A 21,473-nucleotide genomic window follows, 5' to 3' on the forward strand; every position below is an offset into this window, starting at 1 on the left:
GGTGAACAAGGGCAAATTCGTCCCAGGACCCCACGTGCGTCATACAGATGGGAAAAGTACACACTTTCTTTACTTAAGTAGAAGTACAGTTAATTGTGTAAAAAAGACTGGTAAAAGTAGTACTGATTCAACTTTATTACTGAAGTAAAAGAAGAAGAAGTTGTCAGTTTTTAACCACATGTATTCTGTGGAAATGCATTTGAACTAATTTTACACGGTATCGATAAACAGATGGGAAAAGTAAAAGTAAAATTATTTTTAGTTAAGTAGAAGTACAGTTACTTGTACAAAATAAGTATTTCTACCAGCTGTTTCTGTGCAACGCTAATAGAAACTCACGTCATATTAATATCATTCAAAGACTATTAAACTCAAAAGATCCCCTCCAAGATGTATAAAGACTATACTTTGAATATTAATTTGTGTGATATGGTTTTTCCACAAAAAAGGTGCACATAATGCGTAAAAGCTGGAGGAGCGCAAGACGAGAGACAAACAAACATTACATTATATTTGTCTGCCATTCATTAAAACTAAAGTAACTGGCTTGTTTCGAAAATGTAAGGAGTAGAAAGTACAGATATTTGCCTTAAATTGTAGGGAGTAAACGTAAAAGTTTGTCAGAAAAATAAGTACTCCGTAAAGTACAGATACCTGAAAATCCTACTCAAGTACAGTAACAAAGTATTTGTACTTAGTTACTTCCCATCTCTGGTTGCTACATGATTCATGTATACATGATTCATGTAGCAACCAGGCAACCTCATGCAACTCAAGCCCATTCGACAAAACTACATGTTTCAACAGCCCAAGTTTGGCAGGTTTAAAGATGTTTTCGATATCTTCAATCTCTGGCAGATGTTCAGCTGTGTAACACTGGAACAGAACCATCACCAAGGCAACGACAGAACATACGCATGAACTTCTCAACAGAATCCGTTTCATGAAAAACATGAGGACCCCCTGTAAATTGACTTTTGCTAATGTCATTTTGTCTGTCCTTATTTTTATTTTATTCTAACATGTCAAGTTGTCTTTGTAAACATGAATTATTGTATTGTTCTATGTCTTATTCATGTCTGTTTGTTTATAGCTCTTAAGTATGGTGATGTGTTATTGTCTGTCTGACATATTTTGTACATCTATATTGTTAATAAAAAAGAAAAAGAAAAGAAAAATCCATTCCTGACTGAATGAATGACAGACAATGTCCAGGAACTGATGTGAACCGATGATGTCACTTATGCATAGACATAGACATCTTCATCAGTGACATCAGTGATGTCATGAATCACTGATGATGTCATCTGCATTGTGTCCTCATCAATGTCAACACCCTTAGGTATATGGTATAATAAGCATATACCACAGCCTGTCGTGATTGCAGGTCTTTCGTGCCCACCGCAATAACCATACAATAACTGCCCTACATGCAGACTCCTCCCTCTCCCTCTCCTCCCCTCCTATGACACTAGTAACCCCACATTGCTCATGCACATGGCACACTTGTCCACTTTGTACTTAGTTTACAGTCATAGTAATAGTATTATTATTATAGTAGTAGTATTATTAGTATAATTTATGCTCTACAGTGGACAGTTCGGGAAAAATGCAGGAGCCCTGTAGTAGTTGTGTTAATATGTATATACTGTTTTTCATTTCAATGTGTTTTTCTAAGTTCTCACCGACACCTTTATTTTATTTTATTTTATTCGTTTATTTGGATGGGACAGTGCAAAATTAATGAACACAGAAACCACCGAACAGATAGTAAAACCTGGAACATAGTAAAAGTGTAAAAATTGCCGGATTTAGCACGAGGCTAATTTCCATCCGTTGTCCCATAAAACATAAAACACAAAAAACAGAGCGTAAAACGTAGAACAGAATAAAAACATACATAAAACATAGGTAGCAGCAGTACACTCTAAAACTACGTAAAACATAAGTAACAACAAAACACTCTAAAATACATGGCAGCAATTACACTTAGAAAAATAAAAATACATAATAATAATAATATACACAAAAAGAGAAGAAAAACATACTACCTGTGGACACATGACTGGTTTGTTTTCAGCCATTTTTTAAGTCCACCTTTAAAAGCGGCAAGGGTGGGGCTGTCCCTTATGGAGACGGGGAGACTATTCCACTATTCCAACCTACCTCTTGTGTTTTTGATATAAGTTATGTTGTTGTTACTGGCATTGATGCTACTGCTGCTGTAACGTCAGAATTTCCGTCCGGGATAAATAAAGTACTCTATCTAGCTCTAGGCCAGTGATTCTCAACCGTTTTCATATAAAGGACCCCTGATGGTCCACATCCCCGAACCCAAATCTGAAAATATTTCTAGATGTGATTTGGTCCAAAGTTCCATGACTGTCTGTATTGTAGGTAGAGATATAACAGTGAAACTATGATCGTAAATGATTCTTCCACATTCTCTGTGGTCTTGTCAATGAATAATACATAATTCATCAATTTGCTGGGGACCTCTTGGAACCCCCTCATAACCAGCTGAAACGTACTATTACTAGACTACACCGTAACACCACGGCTGTTGAATTGAAAACAAAGCAGGAACTGAGATGTAAATTGAAGGGTTTCTTTTATATTTCCTCTCCTCTTGAGCTGCTGGTTGAAAGAGAAGCTCAGTGGACTCAGGTGATGAGAAATGAAGAAACAGCGCCACCTGCTGGTCTTAGAGACACAGTAGAGAGCTGAGGTGGTGATTGCAGTACAAGTAGCCACCATCAGGCAAACCATGGCAGTGGAAGGAATCCTAACAGGCTCTGACTCCACCCCCTCTGCCGATCTGGGGAGAGTTGTAGACTAGCACATGCTTCCTCCGATACATGTGCAGTCACCAGCTGCTTATTTTCACCTGACAGCAAGGATATTTTGAAAAAGCAAATTGGCAAACACATAAGAACTGTAACAGCAGCAGATGATAAAAGAGGCATGTGAATTGGACTTGGATCTTGGACTTTATTTTGTATTGTACGGTCACAGCTACACTCCTTACATTAGAAAACTGCCTCAAGTTTGCTGGCTGAACACCTTTCATTTACAAAGCACCGCTTCAGATTTCAGGAAATATTTCAACAATTTCAGAAACTCTAAAACTATTCACAGTAAGCTCAGTCTGTTGGCCTATAAAGTTGCACGTTTTAAAATGACATGACGTGTCAGTTGAATAGAGACAGTCCGCATGTCTGGGAACGCCCATACAGGCTCTAGGACGCCCACAATAGACGCTGGTTAGCTGGTTCAGCCTGGCTGGGGGCATGGTCAGGGTGGGGTAAGAACCCCTGTTCTATCCATTCAGCAAAGTTAGAATTTAGCTGATAGCCCAGCCCAGGCAGACACGATCGGGGATTTAACCACCGCAGTAAACGCACATCTGAGCAGACGTCTTGTGTTCTGCTCTAGAACCCCCAAACCAGTAGTTTAGAGCCGCAGCACCGTCTTTTGGTGAGTCAGCCCATGAGATATATCGGCGGTTTTACCCCACTCGCGCGCCAGCCATTTAACATTTTGTGGGCGTTCCCAGACATGCTCTATGGTTTCTCTATGGTTTTAAATGGCTCAGATAAATATTGTATTGTACAAAATGTTATACTGCTCAACACCTGGAGGGGATAGCCTTGTTGCAGCTGCTGCTTGAAAGTATGTTACATATAAAGTCAGATGAAGATAGTCACAGTGAAAACTGAAAGCAACAATAAGAACAGAGTCAGATCCTAGGTTTAGAAGCACTAGGGCTGTATTGGTATACCTTTAAGGCAGCCATTCCCAAACTTTCGAATCTGAAAATCTTCCGGAGCACACCCAACTCTGATCAACACACGAGATCAGAGGAAATATTTTCCTTATATATTTTTTTATTTCATGATCAGAACATGTAATTTAAATATGTCATTTAAATCCCATTGCTTTGTTTTATTAGCTCTGATTTCTTTTTATGTAGATAATTAATAAGTATTTCATGGTAATTTCAAACTTAATTACAAAATTGAAAATTAAAAACTGCCAACATTAATTAGGCTGTGAAAAATCCTACCTTATCTGTCAAGGGAAGTCTAACCCATTTTCATTCAGATATCTTGAGGTGAGGGGTCAAGGGACCCCTTTGAAATAGTTTTTCCCTCGCCAAAATGTAGCCTAACTTTGGAGCGTTATTTAGCCTCCTTCCCGAAAGCTAGCATGACATGGTTGGTACCAATGGATACGTTAGGTCAGTGGTTCCCAAAGTGGGGTCCGTGGACCTTGTCCAGGAAGTAAAAATAATAAAGTGCTGTATCCACTGGTGATTTTACCATGTGTACAGTACATGTAAACGGCCACCCACATCCGTGGCTGACATTACTGTCTTTCAGAGGCTGTACCGGGCTCATTTTTAAAGTTTTAAAGAGTGAAGATGTGTGTATCATATGAAACTAGAAGACCTAAGGCATCCGCTCGCACCAACTATATCATGCTAGCTTGTCGGGAAGGGGGCCAAATAATGCTCCAAAATTAGTAGAGGGATGGTTTATTGTCCAGAGGTATTGGATCTCTGTTGTCACTGGCCAGTGGGAGCCTGGGCGTGTGCCTGGCGGAACGCCTCCAGCTCCGTCTTGTACCAGTCCGGTGCCTCCGGTCCGGCCTTTCCCGTGGGCTCGTGGTCGTAACCGTAGGCAACCGTGATCTCCTCGTCTCTCTGCACGGTGCGCAGCGTCCGGAGGCACTTGATGGGCCCGAAACGAGGGTGGAGGAACCTGCAGGACCAACGCACAAAAACAACAGGTCAAATTTTCATTTCATTTCATTTATTGAGTTTAAAATTACTAGTCTGTACTCTACTCATGGGTCATATCTGCAGTTGGGGGGGTGAAGGAGTGGTCTAGTCTGTACATGGGTCATATCTGCAGTTGAGGGTGAAGGAGTGGTCTAGTCTGTACTCTACTCATGGGTCATATCTGCAGTTGAGGGAAAAGGAGTGGTCTGGTCTGTACTCTACTCATGGGTCATATCTGCAGGTGGGGGTGAAGGAGTGCTCTAGTCTGCACTCTACTCATGGGTCATATCTGCAGTTGGAGGCAGAGTCCTGCGCGGGTCTGATTTTCAAGACCCGGTCCCGCCGGCCCCGCGACGTGCAGTACCGACCCCGCTCCGCGAACCCGCACATATGATCAATCAGTACCGCAACCCACCCCGCCCCGCAGACATGAGACCCGCCCCCCGACCCGGAACCGCATATATATAATAACCGTTAATCTGCAGTGCAAACATTTTGTAGTGAACCTAACGAAACTGCCACCGTTTCACACGGCGAACAGCAGTCTTTCTGGCCGAGACTCGTCAGCTGATGTACATTAATTAGCTTTTAGCAGCTGCTAGCTCACTAACCAGCTGGATAGCTCTGCAATCAGACACTACAGCAAGCAAAGTGACTTACCAGCTATTTCCAATATGTCCGGTATAATCCATACTGCCTTTATGATTGCTGTTGGAGGAACGTAAATCCACGTTGGGATGAGACCTCTCCACTTTCACGCTATCCATCCATGACATGTTCTTGCCTGTTGCTATGAAAACAGCCAGTGTGTATGTTTGACTGGAAGCTAACGTTAGCCTACTATATTATCTGTCCGACTCGTATTGTCTCCAATCAATCACCTTGACCGCAGCTGAGTTTTGAATGTTTTGTGCAGTCCATATAGCGTCACACATTGCACAGTATGTGCATACTTTAAACGATGCCAGTTATGTAAACAAAGCGAAAACGTGCGTCAGAAACTTTTCTCCTGTTCGAGTCAGACCAGCTGCCAGACACCCCGCCTGCCAGACACACCCCCCCTGCCTCCATCTGAGTGCAACAGAAAAGCTTCCACCCGCCGCCCGTCCGCATTTAGTTAATTTTTACCCGCCGCCCGACCCACCAATTTACAGAAGTGTATTTTTTACCCGCCCTCTTTTTTTTGCGGGTACCCGGCGGGGCCCCGCGGAGCCCCGACCCGGTGCAGGACTCTGGTTGGGGGTGAAGGAGTGGTCTAGTCTGTACTCTACTCATGGGTCATATCTGCAGTTGAGGGTGAAGGAGTGGTCTAGTCTGTACTCTACTCATGGGTCATATCTGCAGTTGAGGGTGAAGGAGTGGTCTAGTCCAGGGGTACTCAAATACAAATCTTAAAGGTCCACAATGTCAATTTTCAAAGGTCCAAAGGTCCAAAGGTTCATTTATTAAGGTCATTCAAGCATACAACTGGAAAAGCTGAAATCCTATTGTGAAAATATCAACATGAACATCATCAATTATTCTTTATCTTCTTTTCAAACAATTCACTGATGATAATAACTTAAATAATAATAACTTGAAATAACTTAAAAACATTAACTTAAAAACAAAGATTTTTGGTCTGACCTTGTTCCTATTGTGAAAATGTCAACATGAACTCCATCAATTGTTTGTTATCTTCTGTTCAAACAGTTGACTATCTGAATAACAATAACTCAAAATAGCTTAATAAAAACAAAACATTTTCTGTTCTGACCTACAAATCACCATTTTCCCACCCCACCAACTGGTTCAGACACCAAACCACTAAAGGTGAATCAAACAACAATGATAAAAGTCAAAAATAAGTCCAAAACTATATTGCACATTGTGTGTCAAACACTGTTGCTCAATGAGAGAAGTGGCTCCTTTTGTCTGCTGCCAAGGCTTTGAACTTTGGCACAAAAGGAGTGATGGCCAGACGGAGACACTGATCCAAGTGTTCATTGGTGAGTCGGTTGCGGTATTTGTTCTTCACCATGTTCATTGTTGAGAATGCAGACTCGCAGCTGTATGTTGAGCCAAACATTGTGAGGATGTGAAGTGCCATCTTATGCAGGAGAGGGAAATTAGCTGCAGTAACCATCTTCGTCCAGAAGGTGGGCATGTCACAGTCAGCCTCTTTCAGTGCAAGGTTTTCCTGGAGGTCAACCAACTCACTTTGCAGAGAAGCAGCACTGACCCATGGGAAGATTTGTTGTGCTTCTGTAGAGAACTCTGTGACATTTCTGACCAGAAATGGGTTTTCAATGCACAGTAGGACTTGTTTTCCTAATTTGAAGTCATCAAAGCGGGTCTTGAAATTTTGAATCAGCTTCTCCAGGAATTCAGCATGATCCTGAAGATGTCCGTCTCCTTTTGTCTGTTCCAAAAGTTTGGGGAAGTGGAGCAGTCCCTCCTAGGTAAAAAAGGAACACTGCTTAAAAGGGTGAAATATCAAAAAGCTGTTTATTTGAATGTCACTTTTTATTTACTGTTTGTATGTGCATGTGTATTTGCTCATGTATGTATGTATGTATGTATGCCTTTTTTTCTTTCTTTCTTTTCTTGTGTCTGAGCTTGTTGTTTGTATTATTCTAAGAAAAACTGAGAAATAAAATATTGTGAAAAAAATTGTTCATTGGAATCCAGCGGATGTGTGTGGTAGACAAGATTAAAAAGGCTTACCTGTAGGTCACTTTTGTAGAGCTCCAGTTTCCTCTGGAAAGCACGCACTGCTGACATCAGCTCACACACTGTGTTGTTCTTGCCCTGTAGCTTGAGATTTAGGTTGTTGAGATGAGATGTTATATCAGCCAAAAACGCAACAGCTTCCATCTTTTCTTCATTTTGCATGAATTCCATGAACTGCTTTGCTTTTGCACTCTTTTGGTCTGACAGAAAGACTTGCAGCTCTTTCCTTACTGCCCAGAACCGCTCCAGGACCTTGCCTTTACTCAGCCACCTGACATTGTTGTGCAGGAGCAACTCATCAAACTCTGCACCAACCTCTGCCAGGAATGTGCGCACCAAGCGATGCTGCAGTGAAGATGATGCTCTCAAAAAGTTGATGAGTCTCATCACTGTTGCCATGATGTCAGAGTACACTTCTCCAAGACTTGCACAAAGGACAGACTGGTGGATTATGCAGTGGTAAGATATCAGGTCAGGGTTGTGCTCTTTCAGGCGCTGAACCAGTCCTCTCTCCCTCCCCATCATGGCTGGAGCTCCATCAGTAGCAATTGATACAACTTTCTCCAAATTTATCCCTCTTTCATTCAGCATCTTCATTATTGCATCATAAATATCTTCTCCCCTTGTGTGTCCACTGAGGCTTGTGAGGCCCAACACATCTTCAACAAATGCCCCCTTTGACTCATCATAAAACCTCACAAACACCAGCAGCTGAGCATTGTCTGTGATGTCAGTGGACTCATCCACAGCCAAGGAAATGCACTGTGCATGTATTATTCCACCACGAAGCTGTTTGAGCAAATCATCAGCCAGGACTGCTGTTCTTCTGGTTGCTGTGCTGTCTGAGAGGGGGATTTTCTTTATCTTATCTGTGATTTCCTCTTTTTGTTTGCCTTCAAACATGGTCTCCATCACTTCAGTCATACATTCTTTTATAATTTCAGCATCAGAGAATGGCTTCTTGTGTTTACCCAACACCCATGCCACTCTGAGTGAGGACTCTTTTGCTTTTTCTTGCAGTGACATTGCTGTAACAAGAACTCTGTTTGTGGCTTGATATGACAACTTCATCCCATTGATTTTTGTGGTTCTCACAGCTGAATTTTGTGGATAGGTGGCTTCAAAATTACCGTGTTTTGTGTCATAGTGGCGTTTCAAATTGCCACTCTTCACCAGAGCTACTGTTTCTTGGCATATTAAGCACATCGGTCTGGTGCTCGCTGGTGGGAGGAGGAACGCATATTTCTCGGTCCATTCTTCTTTGAATTGACGGTTTTCATCGTCAACCTTTCTCTTGGCCATCTTGGAACATGCCATTTTAGATGAATTGGTTGGTCTCAAAAATCGTTTGTTATCTAACTGCGTAACCGGCTCGTTACTGACGCTGCTGCGCTGCTGTGCTGTGCTGTGCTGTGCTGATGCGCATTCCACAGATGCCAGTCATTCGGCTTTGTAAACACACGTGTAGCGCGGCTCTATGACGTTGCCTCTGCGAGTCGCTGCGTTGTCATGGAGATGACGGGACGCTGAATGTGACTGAACGGACGAACCCAAAGCAGGGCCGACTAGGGGAGGGGCAGACATCCTCGCACAGACAAGAGCTCTCAGAGCGCTGCTTGCATTGGAGAAAGTGGAGACTTTTTGCGGCCCATTGCGATGGCTAGCAGTCAGATAATACAAAAAATACATGTGAAAACTAGAATTTGCTCAGAGTCAAAACTAGAATTTGCTCAGAGTCCGGAGACCGGTGTGGTTCGGTCCGGATGCGGACCGGAGTCCGGACTTTGAGGATCGCCGGTCTAGTCTGTACTCTACTCATGGGTCATATCTGCAGTTGAGGGTGAAGGAGTGGTCTAGTCTGTACTCTACTCACGGGTCATATCTGCAGTTGAGGGTGAAGGAGTGGTCTAGTCTGTACTCTACTCACGGGTCATATCTGCAGTTGAGGGTGAAGGAGTGGTCTAGTCTGTACTCTACTCACGGGTCATATCTGCAGTTGAGGGTGAAGGAGTGGTCTAGTCTGTACTCTACTCATGGGTCATATCTGCAGTTGGGCGGTGAAGGAGTGGTCTAGTCTGTACTCTACTCACGGGTCATATCTGCAGTTGGGGGTGAAGGAGTGGTTCCCCTTGTGTCCCAGAGAGGCACAGTATCTGTCCATCTGGTCCCACGGCACCGGGACATCAATCACCGTGTCCTCGTCCAATGAGATGGTGTTCCCATTCAGCGCCCAATCTCTGCTATCCACCTGATGTCAGGGGGGCGGAGACAAATGCTTTCATTAGAACCAACAGGGGAAATGGTCCCAGGTAGCTCCAAAAACAATCCAAGATCTAAACTAGAACGACCGCAACGCGGACTTATGCCTCCGCCATTAGTTGATTCTGGAGTCCAAATCGCCATTTGAGGCAAATTGGAAGAGATTCCGTCAAGGCGCTCCTGTGATGTTGCGTTACAGAGCTTGGAAATTGGGTGTGTGAGAGGTCACAGTGACCTTGAACTTTGACCACCAAAATGTAATCAGTTCATCCTTGAGTCCAAGTCGATATTTGAGAAAAGTTTGATTAAATTCCGTCAAGGCATTCCTGAGATATCGCGTTAACAAGCTTGAAAATGGCGTTCGAGAGCTCACCTTGACCTTTGACCACCAAAATCTAATCAGATCATCCTTGAGTCCAAGTCGATGTTTGAGACAAGTTTGATTAAATTCCGTCAAGGCATTCCTGAGATATCGCGTTAACAAGCTTGAAAATGGCGTTTGAGAGGTCACAGTGACCTTGGCCTTTGACTTTTGACCACCAAAATCGAATCAGTTCATCCTTGAGTCTAAGTAGATGTTTGAGGCAAATTTGATGAAATTCCGTCAAGGTATTCATGAGATATCGCGTTAACAAGCTGGAAAATGGCGTTTGAGAGGTCACAGTGACCTTGACCTTTGACCACCAAAATGTAATCAGTTCATCCTTGAGTCCAAGTCGATGTTTGAGACAAGTTTGATTAAATTCCGTCAAGGCATTCCTGAGATATCGCGTTAACAAGCTTGAAAATGGCGTTCGAGAGGTCAGTGACCTTGACCTTTGACCACCAAAATCTAATCAGTTCATCCTTGAGTCCAAGTCGATGTTTGAGACAAGTTTGATTAAATTCCGTCAAGGCATTCCTGAGATATCGCGTTAACAAGTGTGAAAATGGCGTTCGAGAGGTCACAGTGACCTTGACCTTTGACCTTTGACCACCAAAATCTAATCAGATCATCCTTGAGCCTAAGTGAATGTTTAAGGCGAATCTGATGAAATTCCGTACAAGCGTTCCTCAGATATCGCGTTAACAAGCTTGAAAATGGCGTTCGAGAGGTCACAGTGACCTTGACCTTTGACCACCAAAATCTAATCAGATCATCCTTGAGCCTAAGTGAATGTTTAAGGCGAATCTGATGAAATTCCGTCCAGGCGTTCCTCAGATATCGCGTTAACAAACATCGTACGGACGGACGGACAGCCGTACGGACAGCCGTACGTACGGACGGACGGACAACCCGGATCCATAATGCCTCCGGCCTGGCTATCGCCGGCGGAGGCATAAAAAGAAAAAGTACACTTAAATCCCCATTATGTAACTCTTTACCTTAATATAACTATAGCCTTTTTAATCATTTTGATGGTACACTGACTTCTAATAGGGAGAATGGTGAATCTATTATTCCCACAGCGCCCTCCCAACGTCTGTTACGGCACTATGTAGGTATCTGCATCCCGGAGCCGAGGAGCCTGTCAAGTTGCCTGGAACTTTTATAGTGATGAAGCGCTACGTGAGGACGGTAAAAGGGCCAGGCTGTGTGACACGGGGAGGAAGAAAGCCAGCGAAGAGCTCCAGCTAAACATGTGCGAGTGGATCCATACCATGCGGGCACGTCACCTAAGAGTCTCCCACAAAATGATCAGAGTGAAGGCTAAAGAGATGTAGACCTATGCCTCGGTGAGTGACAGCAGGGATGGGGAAGACTTTTCGGGCTCTCTCTCTGTGTGTTGTACCTCTGAGTGTGTGATGCGTACTCCGTTGTAAAAGGCCACCACAGTGTCTGGCTCAGCGTCCTGCTTAGCAAACAGGCCCTGTCCTGCTCCTCTGATCAGAGAGTCTGCTACATACACCCTGCACGAGCGCACACACACACACAGGACAACATGGATTTAGGCAGGGGTGTCACAGAGGGCTGTCCCAAACGACTATTTTCTTCTTGATTAATCTAACGACTATTTTTTAGATTAGTCGATTAATCAGATTTTTTTTTTATACTGAACCTCAAATTCAAAAGGATTCCTGACAGATTAATGTTTAAACTATAGTAATATGCAGTTAAGATAATCACTGGAAAATAAATGTTTTCATTAGTTTGGGGCAAGGAAAGTAATTGAAATGATTTAACTAACATTAATTTACAGGGATGCAAAGTCATGGGTAGTAAAAAAGGTGACAGATACCAGGGGAGACATAAAACCACTCAGAAATCCTATTTTAGGATGAAAAAGGTGACTGGTTTGCACCCCTGTAAGTGACTAACATTATACTAACAAACACGTTCCACGTGTTGATAATAATATGCGTGGCCAAAAAGGTACGCTACAGTTACGTGACGTAATTTCCAATTTGCAGTGTAACATTACAGAGCACTAGCAGCACATTGTTGGGTGTCAGTCTAACATACTCCCACACTTTACGCAACCTTGCCCGACTCAGGAGCCACATTGGGGGGGGGGGGGGGGGGGATATTTGCAAGAGCCATCGTCTATAAAAGGTCCCTTTCCTCCCTTTAAGATTTTTATTTATTCGTTTATTTTGCGAAGGACTTAAAGAGCCACAACTACCCATAAAGGAGCCGCACGTGGCTCTAGAGCCTCGGGTTGAGTATCACTGCTTTACCTAGCCAGCTTTCCTCTAGCGAGACGATACGACTTCCGGTCGCATTTCCAGGATAAAAACCATTGTACACAAGTCTAAAGCACACAGAAGCCATTAAAAAGTTTTATTTTGGAATCTGGTATTGAAATGGAGCAATCTAGTGTATTAATGATCTTTGCTTCACTTAATTTCAATGCATCGATGCACATTTATGCAAATCGACGCAATTACCGTAAATTCCGGACTATAAGCCGCGGCTTTTTTCCCGTTTTTTGGCCTTTTTTGCCCCCTGCGGCTTATATAACGGTGCGGCTTTTCTATGGATTTTTCCAGCAAACGGCCACTCGGGAACCTCCAAAATCTATGGATGTTGGTATGAGGCAGAACGAGAGCAAGACAGACATTATGAGAGCGAGACCCTGATTGGATGATGTTGCAAAAAATGTGCCTCGCGACCTGATTGGAGCACTGTGCCACTACTCTCTCTCAGCCACTACGGTAAAACACCCTCCCTCCTTCCTCCCTCGCTCCGGGGGGAAAAAGGCAGCGATTGAGCCTGTAAGACAGTCTGAATGAAATTGAATGTAACATTCCCAATTCTATGTATTACATTCTAAAAAACTAACAGCAACATTTTGGAAGGCTAAGCCACACAACTAGCTCGTTGTAATCTAACATCATGCTTCAAAAGATGGAGAACTGGCTGTGTTACGACGATGGCGGCGATTGAGCCTGAAAGCCATGTCTGAGACAGTAGCGAGACAGGAACAACAACAGCAGCAGCAGCAAAGGATCATGCACAAACCCGAGACGAAAGGGACTGTCCGTCAGGGCGCGGACGACTGTGTGTCAGCAACTCCCTCCCGACTACCAGGAGAAAATTACAAACTTCGGCGAATTCACACAAAGAAAGATCAAGGAATATTCCATCGGACCGGAGCAGATCATAAATATGGATGAAGTGCCTTTGACGTTCAACCTGCCTCTCACTAGGACTGTTAACAAGAAAGGTGAATCGTCCATCACGTTGAGAACCACAGGTCACGAGAGAACGAATTTCACTTGTGTTCTTGGCTGCACAGCAGCTCCCGCCGATGGTGATTTTTAAGCATCTCACAATGTGTGATTTTGTCTGGGGATTAGTGACCTGACTTTTGTTTTGTTGAAATGTTAATAAATGGGAGCTTCCCCAAACAGCCATCTCTTTCCCGACAATCCCCTCTGTGCACGAAGCCTTACATATGGTAATTAAACATCAAAACACCCGCGGCTTATAGACCGGTGCGGCTTATAGAAGAAAAAAATAGTCACCTTTGAAGGTGCGGCTTATAGACCGGTGCGCCTTATAGTCCGGAATTTACGGTACCTAGTCAATGACGTGGACGCGTCGGGACAGCCCTACTGTCAAACTCATTTTAGTTCACAGGCCACATGCAGCCCAATTTGATCTCAAGTGGGCCAGACAAAGACAATTAATGCATAATAACATACAGACGGTTTCAACTCGACAACATAAACATTGTAAATTGCCCCACCTTCATTCCTGCTGCAGTGTTTGGGGAGTAGAATATCTGACAGGACATAAGCTAGGTTCCAAACTGTTCCCTAGCAATACAATTCTGTGAAAACAGTGTGCCGTTATAGTGTAAAGAGTTACAGGTACATTTTAATAACACGTTTTCACATAGGGTTAGCTCAGCTACCATAGGCCTATCAAACAAATGATCAAATCTACTGATGTGCATTACAATTGACAGTACTGAAATTGTTTATCTTTTAGTGATGAATATAGAAAACATGATTAGGCTACTGAATATTTAACTTGGTCCTGAAACCTGCCACCTCTTAGCCTTCACAAGTGCATCTATTGGATTGACGGACTTCTCAGAGCAATATTTACACTTTGCAAAGTCATCCTGTGGGCCAGTTCTGGCCCCTGGGCCGTATGTTTGACACCCCTGATTTAGAGGCTTTAGGTTTTGACCGGTTTATAAAATAGATTAGGACAGTGCTGAAATGGTGATGGTGAATTATCTCTCTCTGACCTACCTTTGGCTCTCATAAGGGTCAGGCAGCAGGCCGTGGGTGGCGATACAGGTGGAGGTGGACTTGTCATACGAGTACACAGGGCCTTCAAAAAGAATCAGTATAGCATCTTTTTAGCCAGGTGTTTCCATGACTGGCTCCTTCCTTTATGCCTGATATGGAAGACTAATGTTTGTGCGTTTCTAATGACGTCATAACATCAAACTGTCAGAATCAGAATCCTCGTGGTCAACTTACATGAAAAAGTGTCTTCATACATGATTCTAGGCGCTATGGTTGAAAAGTTCATTTTTCTAGATGGTGCCAGCAGCCATCTTGGATTGGGCCCTGTAGCAAAAAAGCCTGGGATTTTTGGGAGGGACCTGGGGACAAAATTCTACATTCTTGTATGACCCCCCAAAACATGGCCATTCTGAACTTTTGAGCACCTCAGAAAATCTGTAGCTCGGTTTATATGCAAATGTGCACATATTTAATGAGATATTGCCTAATTACCATATTTAGACAAAAAATACAAATACAAAGTGTAATACATTTTTATTTTCTTAATGTGAAGATTAAACTGGTAGAAATTCATGGGGATATCTTTAAATGGGGGGAAAACCCTATTCACCTGTTGTGTCAAAAGGGCGTGGTCATTTCCGGGTTTTTTTGCCCCGGATAGAGATTTTGGCACACATCCCAACTTATTCACTGGGGTCATATTAGCCTATAACAGTTGAGTTATTCTCTCTTAAATTAAGTGCACACATATCTAAGCCCACATTCACATCATACGCCAAAGCAACGCTCAACCTACGCTGAAGTCACAAGTTTCATTTCGGTGTCCTTGTTAACAGGTGAGGCTGTTCACACCAGCCGCACGTGTGCCTTGCTCAAGCCACGCTGAAGCCGCGCTGAAGCGATTGTTCAGGATTCAGTCCTATTTTCCAAGCGTGAAGCATTAAGTTGCCAGGCATGAAGTAATGGAAGTTGTGGGCAGGGTCAAGGTGCGCCGAGCGAGGCGCTGAGGAAAAGAGAGTGCTTCTTGTGTGACCGGTTAAGCGTGAGCTCAGCTTCAGCGTGGCTTTATATATACCGGTATATATATAATATATAAAACAAACAAGTACAGGAGTATCGCCACAACCGCAGAGTTTCTCGGCGGAAAATATGTTTTTGCTGTTCTCCCGAGTGGATTTGGGTTTGGCTGAAGGAGTTGTCTGTCAAGGCAAGTACACCCGGCCAACCTCCACCCACTGCGAAACACTGGGTGAATGAAGGCTTAAGGACACACCCACTCCCCCCTGTACTGTACACTGCAGGGAAAACCACACCTACTCCGCCCAGTACACTGCATGGCAAACCACGCCCACCCCAACCTGTACACTACACGGCAAACCACGCCCACTCCCCATATACTGTACACTGCACAGAAAACCACGCCCACTCCCCCCTGTACATTGGATGGGAAACCACGCCCACTGCCCCCTGTATGGCAAACCACACCCACTCCCCCCTGTAATACTACACGGGAAACCACACCCACTCCTCCCTGTACACTGCACGGCAAACCATGCCCACTCCCCCTGTACACTGCACGGGAAACCACTCCCGACCAAGTTCAAATTCGGCTCGACTCTATAAAATGAGTCGTGCAGCTCACAAATGGGGTCAGAAAGGGGGTCAATTCATACAGTGTATGCCTGGCATTACCCAATATTACTGCGCTCTGACATCATCACTTTCTGTTGGGTGACATCATCACTTACCGTTGGGTGTGACTGTGAAGCGCGGCCGGCCCGTCTTTGTAGAGACGGCAGTGGCGAGCTGAGCCTGGATCAGCTCTCCGTCCTCAAAGTGTCCAAAGAGCGTCGTGCTGCCGTCAGGGTAGACATACGCCACCTGTTTACCGCTCATCTCACCGACCTCGTTCACCTCCCCGAACACGCAGGCTCCGTCCTACACACACAACAAACACACAAAATACAGAGATCACTCACCAACACACACAGACAGCGTGAACAATGCACACACAACTGAAGGATGACACAGAGATTCTGAAAAAAAACAACTTTACTCATTCAAAACGGCTTCTACACTATAATATAATGCCAGCAGTGTCGGTCTCTCTGTCTCTGTCTGTCCTTCGCGTATCTCGAGAACCATTGGTCGGATCGACTTCAAACTTGGGGAGTGTCCTGACGGAGTGCAGAGCCCTGTTTTTTGTGCAATTTGGACACAAAACACGTTCACTATTAATGAATTTGTGTTCAATTCAAACCCCGCCTTGCAAGTTGCGATGCTGTGTCTCTCTCTCGCTCTCTCTCTCTCTCTCTCTCACACACACACACAGCAGCCGTATGTGCACACTCATTCTACATATGTTGTTTACCTTCCACCGGTCTTGAGGGCCGCGGCCTCAGTTGAGATCTTTAAAAAGCAGACAGGCATTTGTTGCCTAGACTGGCCTGATGTTTGGTTTCTCTGTAACCCTGCTATCCTGTATGCTATTCCTCCATCTCACTGTTTTACTTTGTATGCATTGTCCTATTTTTGTGTTTATTTTGTGTGTTTCTTAACCTGTGAAGCACTTTGTTAGTCCTCTCTGTGATAAGTGCTATATAAATAAAATGTACTTACTTTCTTACAGCTGGCTAATGTTAGTTCATATCCGCAAGCAGTGGTTGCAAACATGTTTTGAGTAAATGATTACCTTTGCGAGACAAACGTGAACGAAGTTGTGCACTTTCTACGCTACTCAGAGACCAGCGCTAAAACTAAGTGTGGAGATGCCTCTGGATATGTGAGACTAACGTCAATTGATGATTTACTCCGCAGATTAGATTTACTCATGATGAACCATGAACCATTAAATGATCATTAACCATTTATTTAGTCATCTGTTGCCTAACATTATGTAATGATTGGTGGTCGTAATTGTGAATGTTTACATACTGTGATTAGTGACATATCCCACAGTGTGCTGTGAAATAACCTCACTGTGCAGACAGTGAAAATCACTGAGCAGAGTAGCCCTTAACGTTGCTTTGCCATTTGTTTAAGTTGAAAGCATAGCCAAACCGTAGCAGATATCTGCTCTTAGATGGTCTAACATTAGCTAACAAAGAGAATAGCCAGATTCTCAACACATTTTAATGATCTTGAATTACATGTTGGGTAACGTTATTCCTGGAATTTGCTTGATAGTTAGTTAGTGTGACGCTAGCTAATGTTAGCGATGCTAACATTTTTGGATTGTTGCCTAATTTCTTTCCAAATCCTTTATTTAACTTTCTATCAAGGCAAAGGCCAGCTACTTTAAAAAATATAAAATATAATATAGCTTTGATTTTGTTTGACTCTTTTGGTCACAGCATAATTCCATTTTGTGTTATTTTGTAGTTTTGATGTCTTTACTATTTGGTAAAAAGGGAAGAAAAATAATATGGTCTCAAACCTTTTGACTGGTAGTGTATCTTAAGATGGATATATGCAAATGTTCTAGGAGAGTATTTGTATAACTGAAATAAAAAAATTCTGGGTGACCTGGCCAAGAAAAGCAGCATGTAGTTACAGATAATACAAACAAACATTACTTTAAATAACATTACTTTTATAGAGAAATAAATTGTGCAAAGCATAAACTGTTATAGAAAAGTAAATCTGTGCAATGCTCTGGCCCAGGGTGTGACTCACAGGGTAGTAGAGCCAGCACTCTCCACAGCGGGTGCTGTGTTTGTACTGGCCTCTGAACAGGAGCCGTCCCTGGGCGTCGTGCTCCTCGGCGGGGCCATTCAGCTCTCCGTCCTCATAGGAGCCGTGGAGGACGCCCCCGTCTGAGTAGGTGTAGGTGCCCTGACCCTGTAGGGCATCATCTACATAGAAGCCCTCCAGAATGCTGCACAGAGGAGAGACAGAGAAGAGATGTGTCCATATGGAACTTCAGCTAGCATTAAGGTCTTTGCACAGTCTGGTTTTTTGTATGGATTTTTTTAAATCAGTCACACTGATTACGCACAAGAACTTTGCACACTGAGTTCAATGCATTTTATTATTACTATAAATGTTGCGCATTTATAGCGTGTCTCACGCGGAACCGCATATGATCGCGGACAGAATCGCGGAATTGGCCAGTAAAAATGGAATCAACTGTAAAACATGGAATACTGCAGAATTTGCCATAATTGGGCTGAAATTCCGTTTTGGTGGAGAGGAAAATGACCGGGGGTCACTCCTGCGTGTTACAAGCCGTACGTCACTTCCATGCCACTTCACAAAAGCTCACAACAATGTCGAAACGGCCAGCTGCTTCCCCTCCAAAGTCATCAACAAAGCTAAGAAATTGCCCTAAATTCAGAGCAGAGCAGTATCCTTATCCTAATGACTTTTATGACTCAGGTGATAAGCTTTCAGAGCAGAGCAGTATCCTAATGACTTTTATGACTCAGGTGATAAGCCGTTTTGCAAATTCTGGCAACATTCCGTTGATTGGACCCGCACAAATACGTGCAATGATCACTTACTCTCTAAAGCCCATGTGAAAAACACTGTGCTGCCCAGAACACCAAGCTCATCTGCCCCATGTGTTTGACCAACATAATAACTGCTGTTTTAGAGAAGATCCGTGGGAAGTAGGGGTGGGACAAAATATTGAAATATCATGATACTTCCTCTTGCGATACATTACATTATCGATACACTCGAATAAATTCCATCAAGCAACCCGAATCCATAATGCCTCCGGCCTGGCTATTGTCGGCAGAGGCATAAAAATGCACACTACATGCCTGAGTGCTTTTCAATGAGCTATTGTTATCGTATCACGGCGAGTGAATGGACAACTGCTGCTGGTGAAGATAGCGGAAGTGCGCATCAACATGTTCCGGGGTGGCGGCCATGTTTGTGAAATAGGCCTATGGTTTGACATAAAGAGATGTGGAGGACGTCTGGGTAGTGTAGAGGTAAAAGCACTCTCCTATCCCCGCAGAGACCCGGGCTCAATCCCCGGCAGCGGTACCTCCGGCTTGGTTAGATGTTCTTACAGACACAAATGGCCGTGTCTGTGGGTGGCAAGCCGGTGGGGAAAGAGTCCTGGTCGCTGTACTAGCACCTCCTCTGATTGGTCGGGGGGAGGTACTGTAACTGGGGGGAATAGCGTGATCCTCCCACGCGCTACCTCCTGCCAGTGAAACTCCCTGCTGTCAGGTGAAAAGAAGCAGCTGGCGGCTGCACATGTATTGGAGGAAGCATGTGCTAATCTACAACTCTCCCCAGATCAATTAATAAGTTCTGTGTCTTATCCTCACAGCAGCCTACCTCCCATCGAAGAAGAAGAACTTGCCCTTGCCGTTCTTCTCTCCGTGGGTGAAGTGTCCTTCAAAACGATCGCTGGACGAGAAGGTCACTGTGCAGAACCCATGGGGTTGGCCATCTTCATCCAATGGACCTACACACACACACACACACACACACACACACACACACACACACACACACACACACACACACACACACACACACACACACACACACACACACACACACACACACACATCGTTTGGAATGGTCTAGTGACATACACACAATATCAATATCAATCACAATAAAAATGACTTTCTAAATTCCTAGCAAAGTAATATTAAACATAACAAGTCTCTGTTTTGTGAAGGGGGAAAAATACCAAATTTGACCAATTTCCACGACAGGGGTATCTCAATCTCCTTGGACTGTAACCAGCTCAGCATATCTCTCCAGAAGGTCTGTGTACTAAATTACATTGGAAAAATAGATGTTCCAAAGTTTCAATTTCATTTTCACAAAAGACACAATTATTTAGCTCCAGATTAAATTTGAGTTGCAGGACTTCGTTTGCAGGATAAATCTCATTTAACATTTTGAAGTTAACTTCTTTCACTTTGGGAAGTAAAGGAAATGAAATATATTTTGTCCTTATTTTCACCGCCCCCTCATGTTCAAACTCTATGAGGATATAATTTATTCTTATTGGGTTGGGATGATACTCCTTCAGTAGAACGTCTCTAATCACTCTATTGGTACATGTCATTACAGTACATGAGAGAGTGTAACATGTCACAACTGCTGCGGTCTTCCGCATTTCCAGGGAGTTGTGATGTCACGCTGATTCGCCCTGATACATACCGTTTGAAACAACTCAAGTATAAAATAGCAGCGTGATTATTCCTTATATCCTTCCTGTTGTTACAGGAGTTGTGTGTCCAGACTGCAAACACGCACACTTGGCCACAGAGCGCAGGCTATGATGTAACGTTAGCGCACACAGTCAGCCGCTGGAATAAAAGCTACATCATGTCGGCTACATTTCAGCTGCTACCTGCCTGGTGCCTTACGGAGCTCCAGAGACCAGACAGAGTGCCAGGCCGCCCTCACTCCACTGTTGGGCGGGTTTCCTTCACAAATCAAGCCCCCGGCGCCTCCGAGTTATTGTCGATACCGAGGCCCTGGTAGCACAACATTAGGCCACAGGAAACTGGCTTTTAAAAGGAAAATACCAGAGACGTTTCGTATGACCGCGTTTCTGTTTGGCCATATTGGACCAAATGAAAGAAATCAAAGCATAAGGTGACGTACCGTGCACCACCTCCTCCTCTATGCTGTCCTCATCGCTGTCCATGCTGGCCGAGGAGGCTGCAGGGTGACTGACGGGAGAGAAGACTCGTGTGGCAAAGTCACGCCCTCTTCAACGTTCAGCATTTGAACCAAGGGATTTCATCCGCCATATATTTTTCCATAGACATTTCGTAAAATGTTTATAAAAACAATTGTAGGCTACTTGGTCAAAATCAACATTTTTAGTGTTGAGCCAAACTTTGGCTTTTGCCAGATTTCTTCTGCCCAGGATCATGTGCATTTAGCCCGGACTTGGCATTTAAATTTGAGATAATTGTTTCATGTAGCCCCTGATTGACGTATATTGACTTTTATATATTATGTTATATTATGTATTCATTATGTTTAGATGCTTTACTTTTATAGAGAGAGGGGGGGATGGGGCGTTTTCCGGACGTCATCTGCG

General features: G+C 43.8%; 1 protein-coding gene across 1 annotated transcript; it reads right to left on the bottom strand.

Annotated features, from left to right (window-relative positions):
* Positions 1–2,611: 2,611 nt before the first annotated feature.
* Positions 2,612–21,118, bottom strand: setd7 (SET domain containing 7, histone lysine methyltransferase). The gene is made up of 9 exons (XM_083652459.1): positions 21,029–21,118; positions 20,100–20,185; positions 19,736–19,865; positions 18,116–18,317; positions 16,189–16,378; positions 14,441–14,522; positions 11,527–11,644; positions 9,586–9,743; positions 2,612–4,763 (listed from the first exon to the last, which is right to left on the bottom strand). Exons 2-9 carry the CDS (start codon positions 20,161–20,163, stop codon positions 4,568–4,570), a joined length of 1,140 nt encoding a protein of 379 aa, XP_083508585.1. The 5' UTR covers positions 20,164–20,185; positions 21,029–21,118; the 3' UTR covers positions 2,612–4,567.
* Between the last annotated feature and the right edge of the window lie 355 nt (positions 21,119–21,473).

The sequence above is a fragment of the Poromitra crassiceps genome (assembly GCF_964638095.1).
Source record: "Poromitra crassiceps genome assembly, chromosome: 15".
Lineage (NCBI taxonomy): Eukaryota > Metazoa > Chordata > Actinopteri > Beryciformes > Melamphaidae > Poromitra > Poromitra crassiceps.

Coding starts and splice junctions, on each gene's coding strand:
- setd7 (XM_083652459.1), bottom strand. CDS start 20,163: ATGCTGAGCTGGTTACAGTCCAAGGAGATTGAGATACCCCTGTCGTGG. Junction 11,645..14,440: donor GACCCTTATGAGAGCCAAAG/GTAGGTCAGAGA, acceptor GCGCTCGTGCAG/GGTGTATGTAGCAGACTCTC. Junction 9,744..11,526: donor TACGCATCACACACTCAGAG/GTACAACACACA, acceptor CCCTGACATCAG/GTGGATAGCAGAGATTGGGC.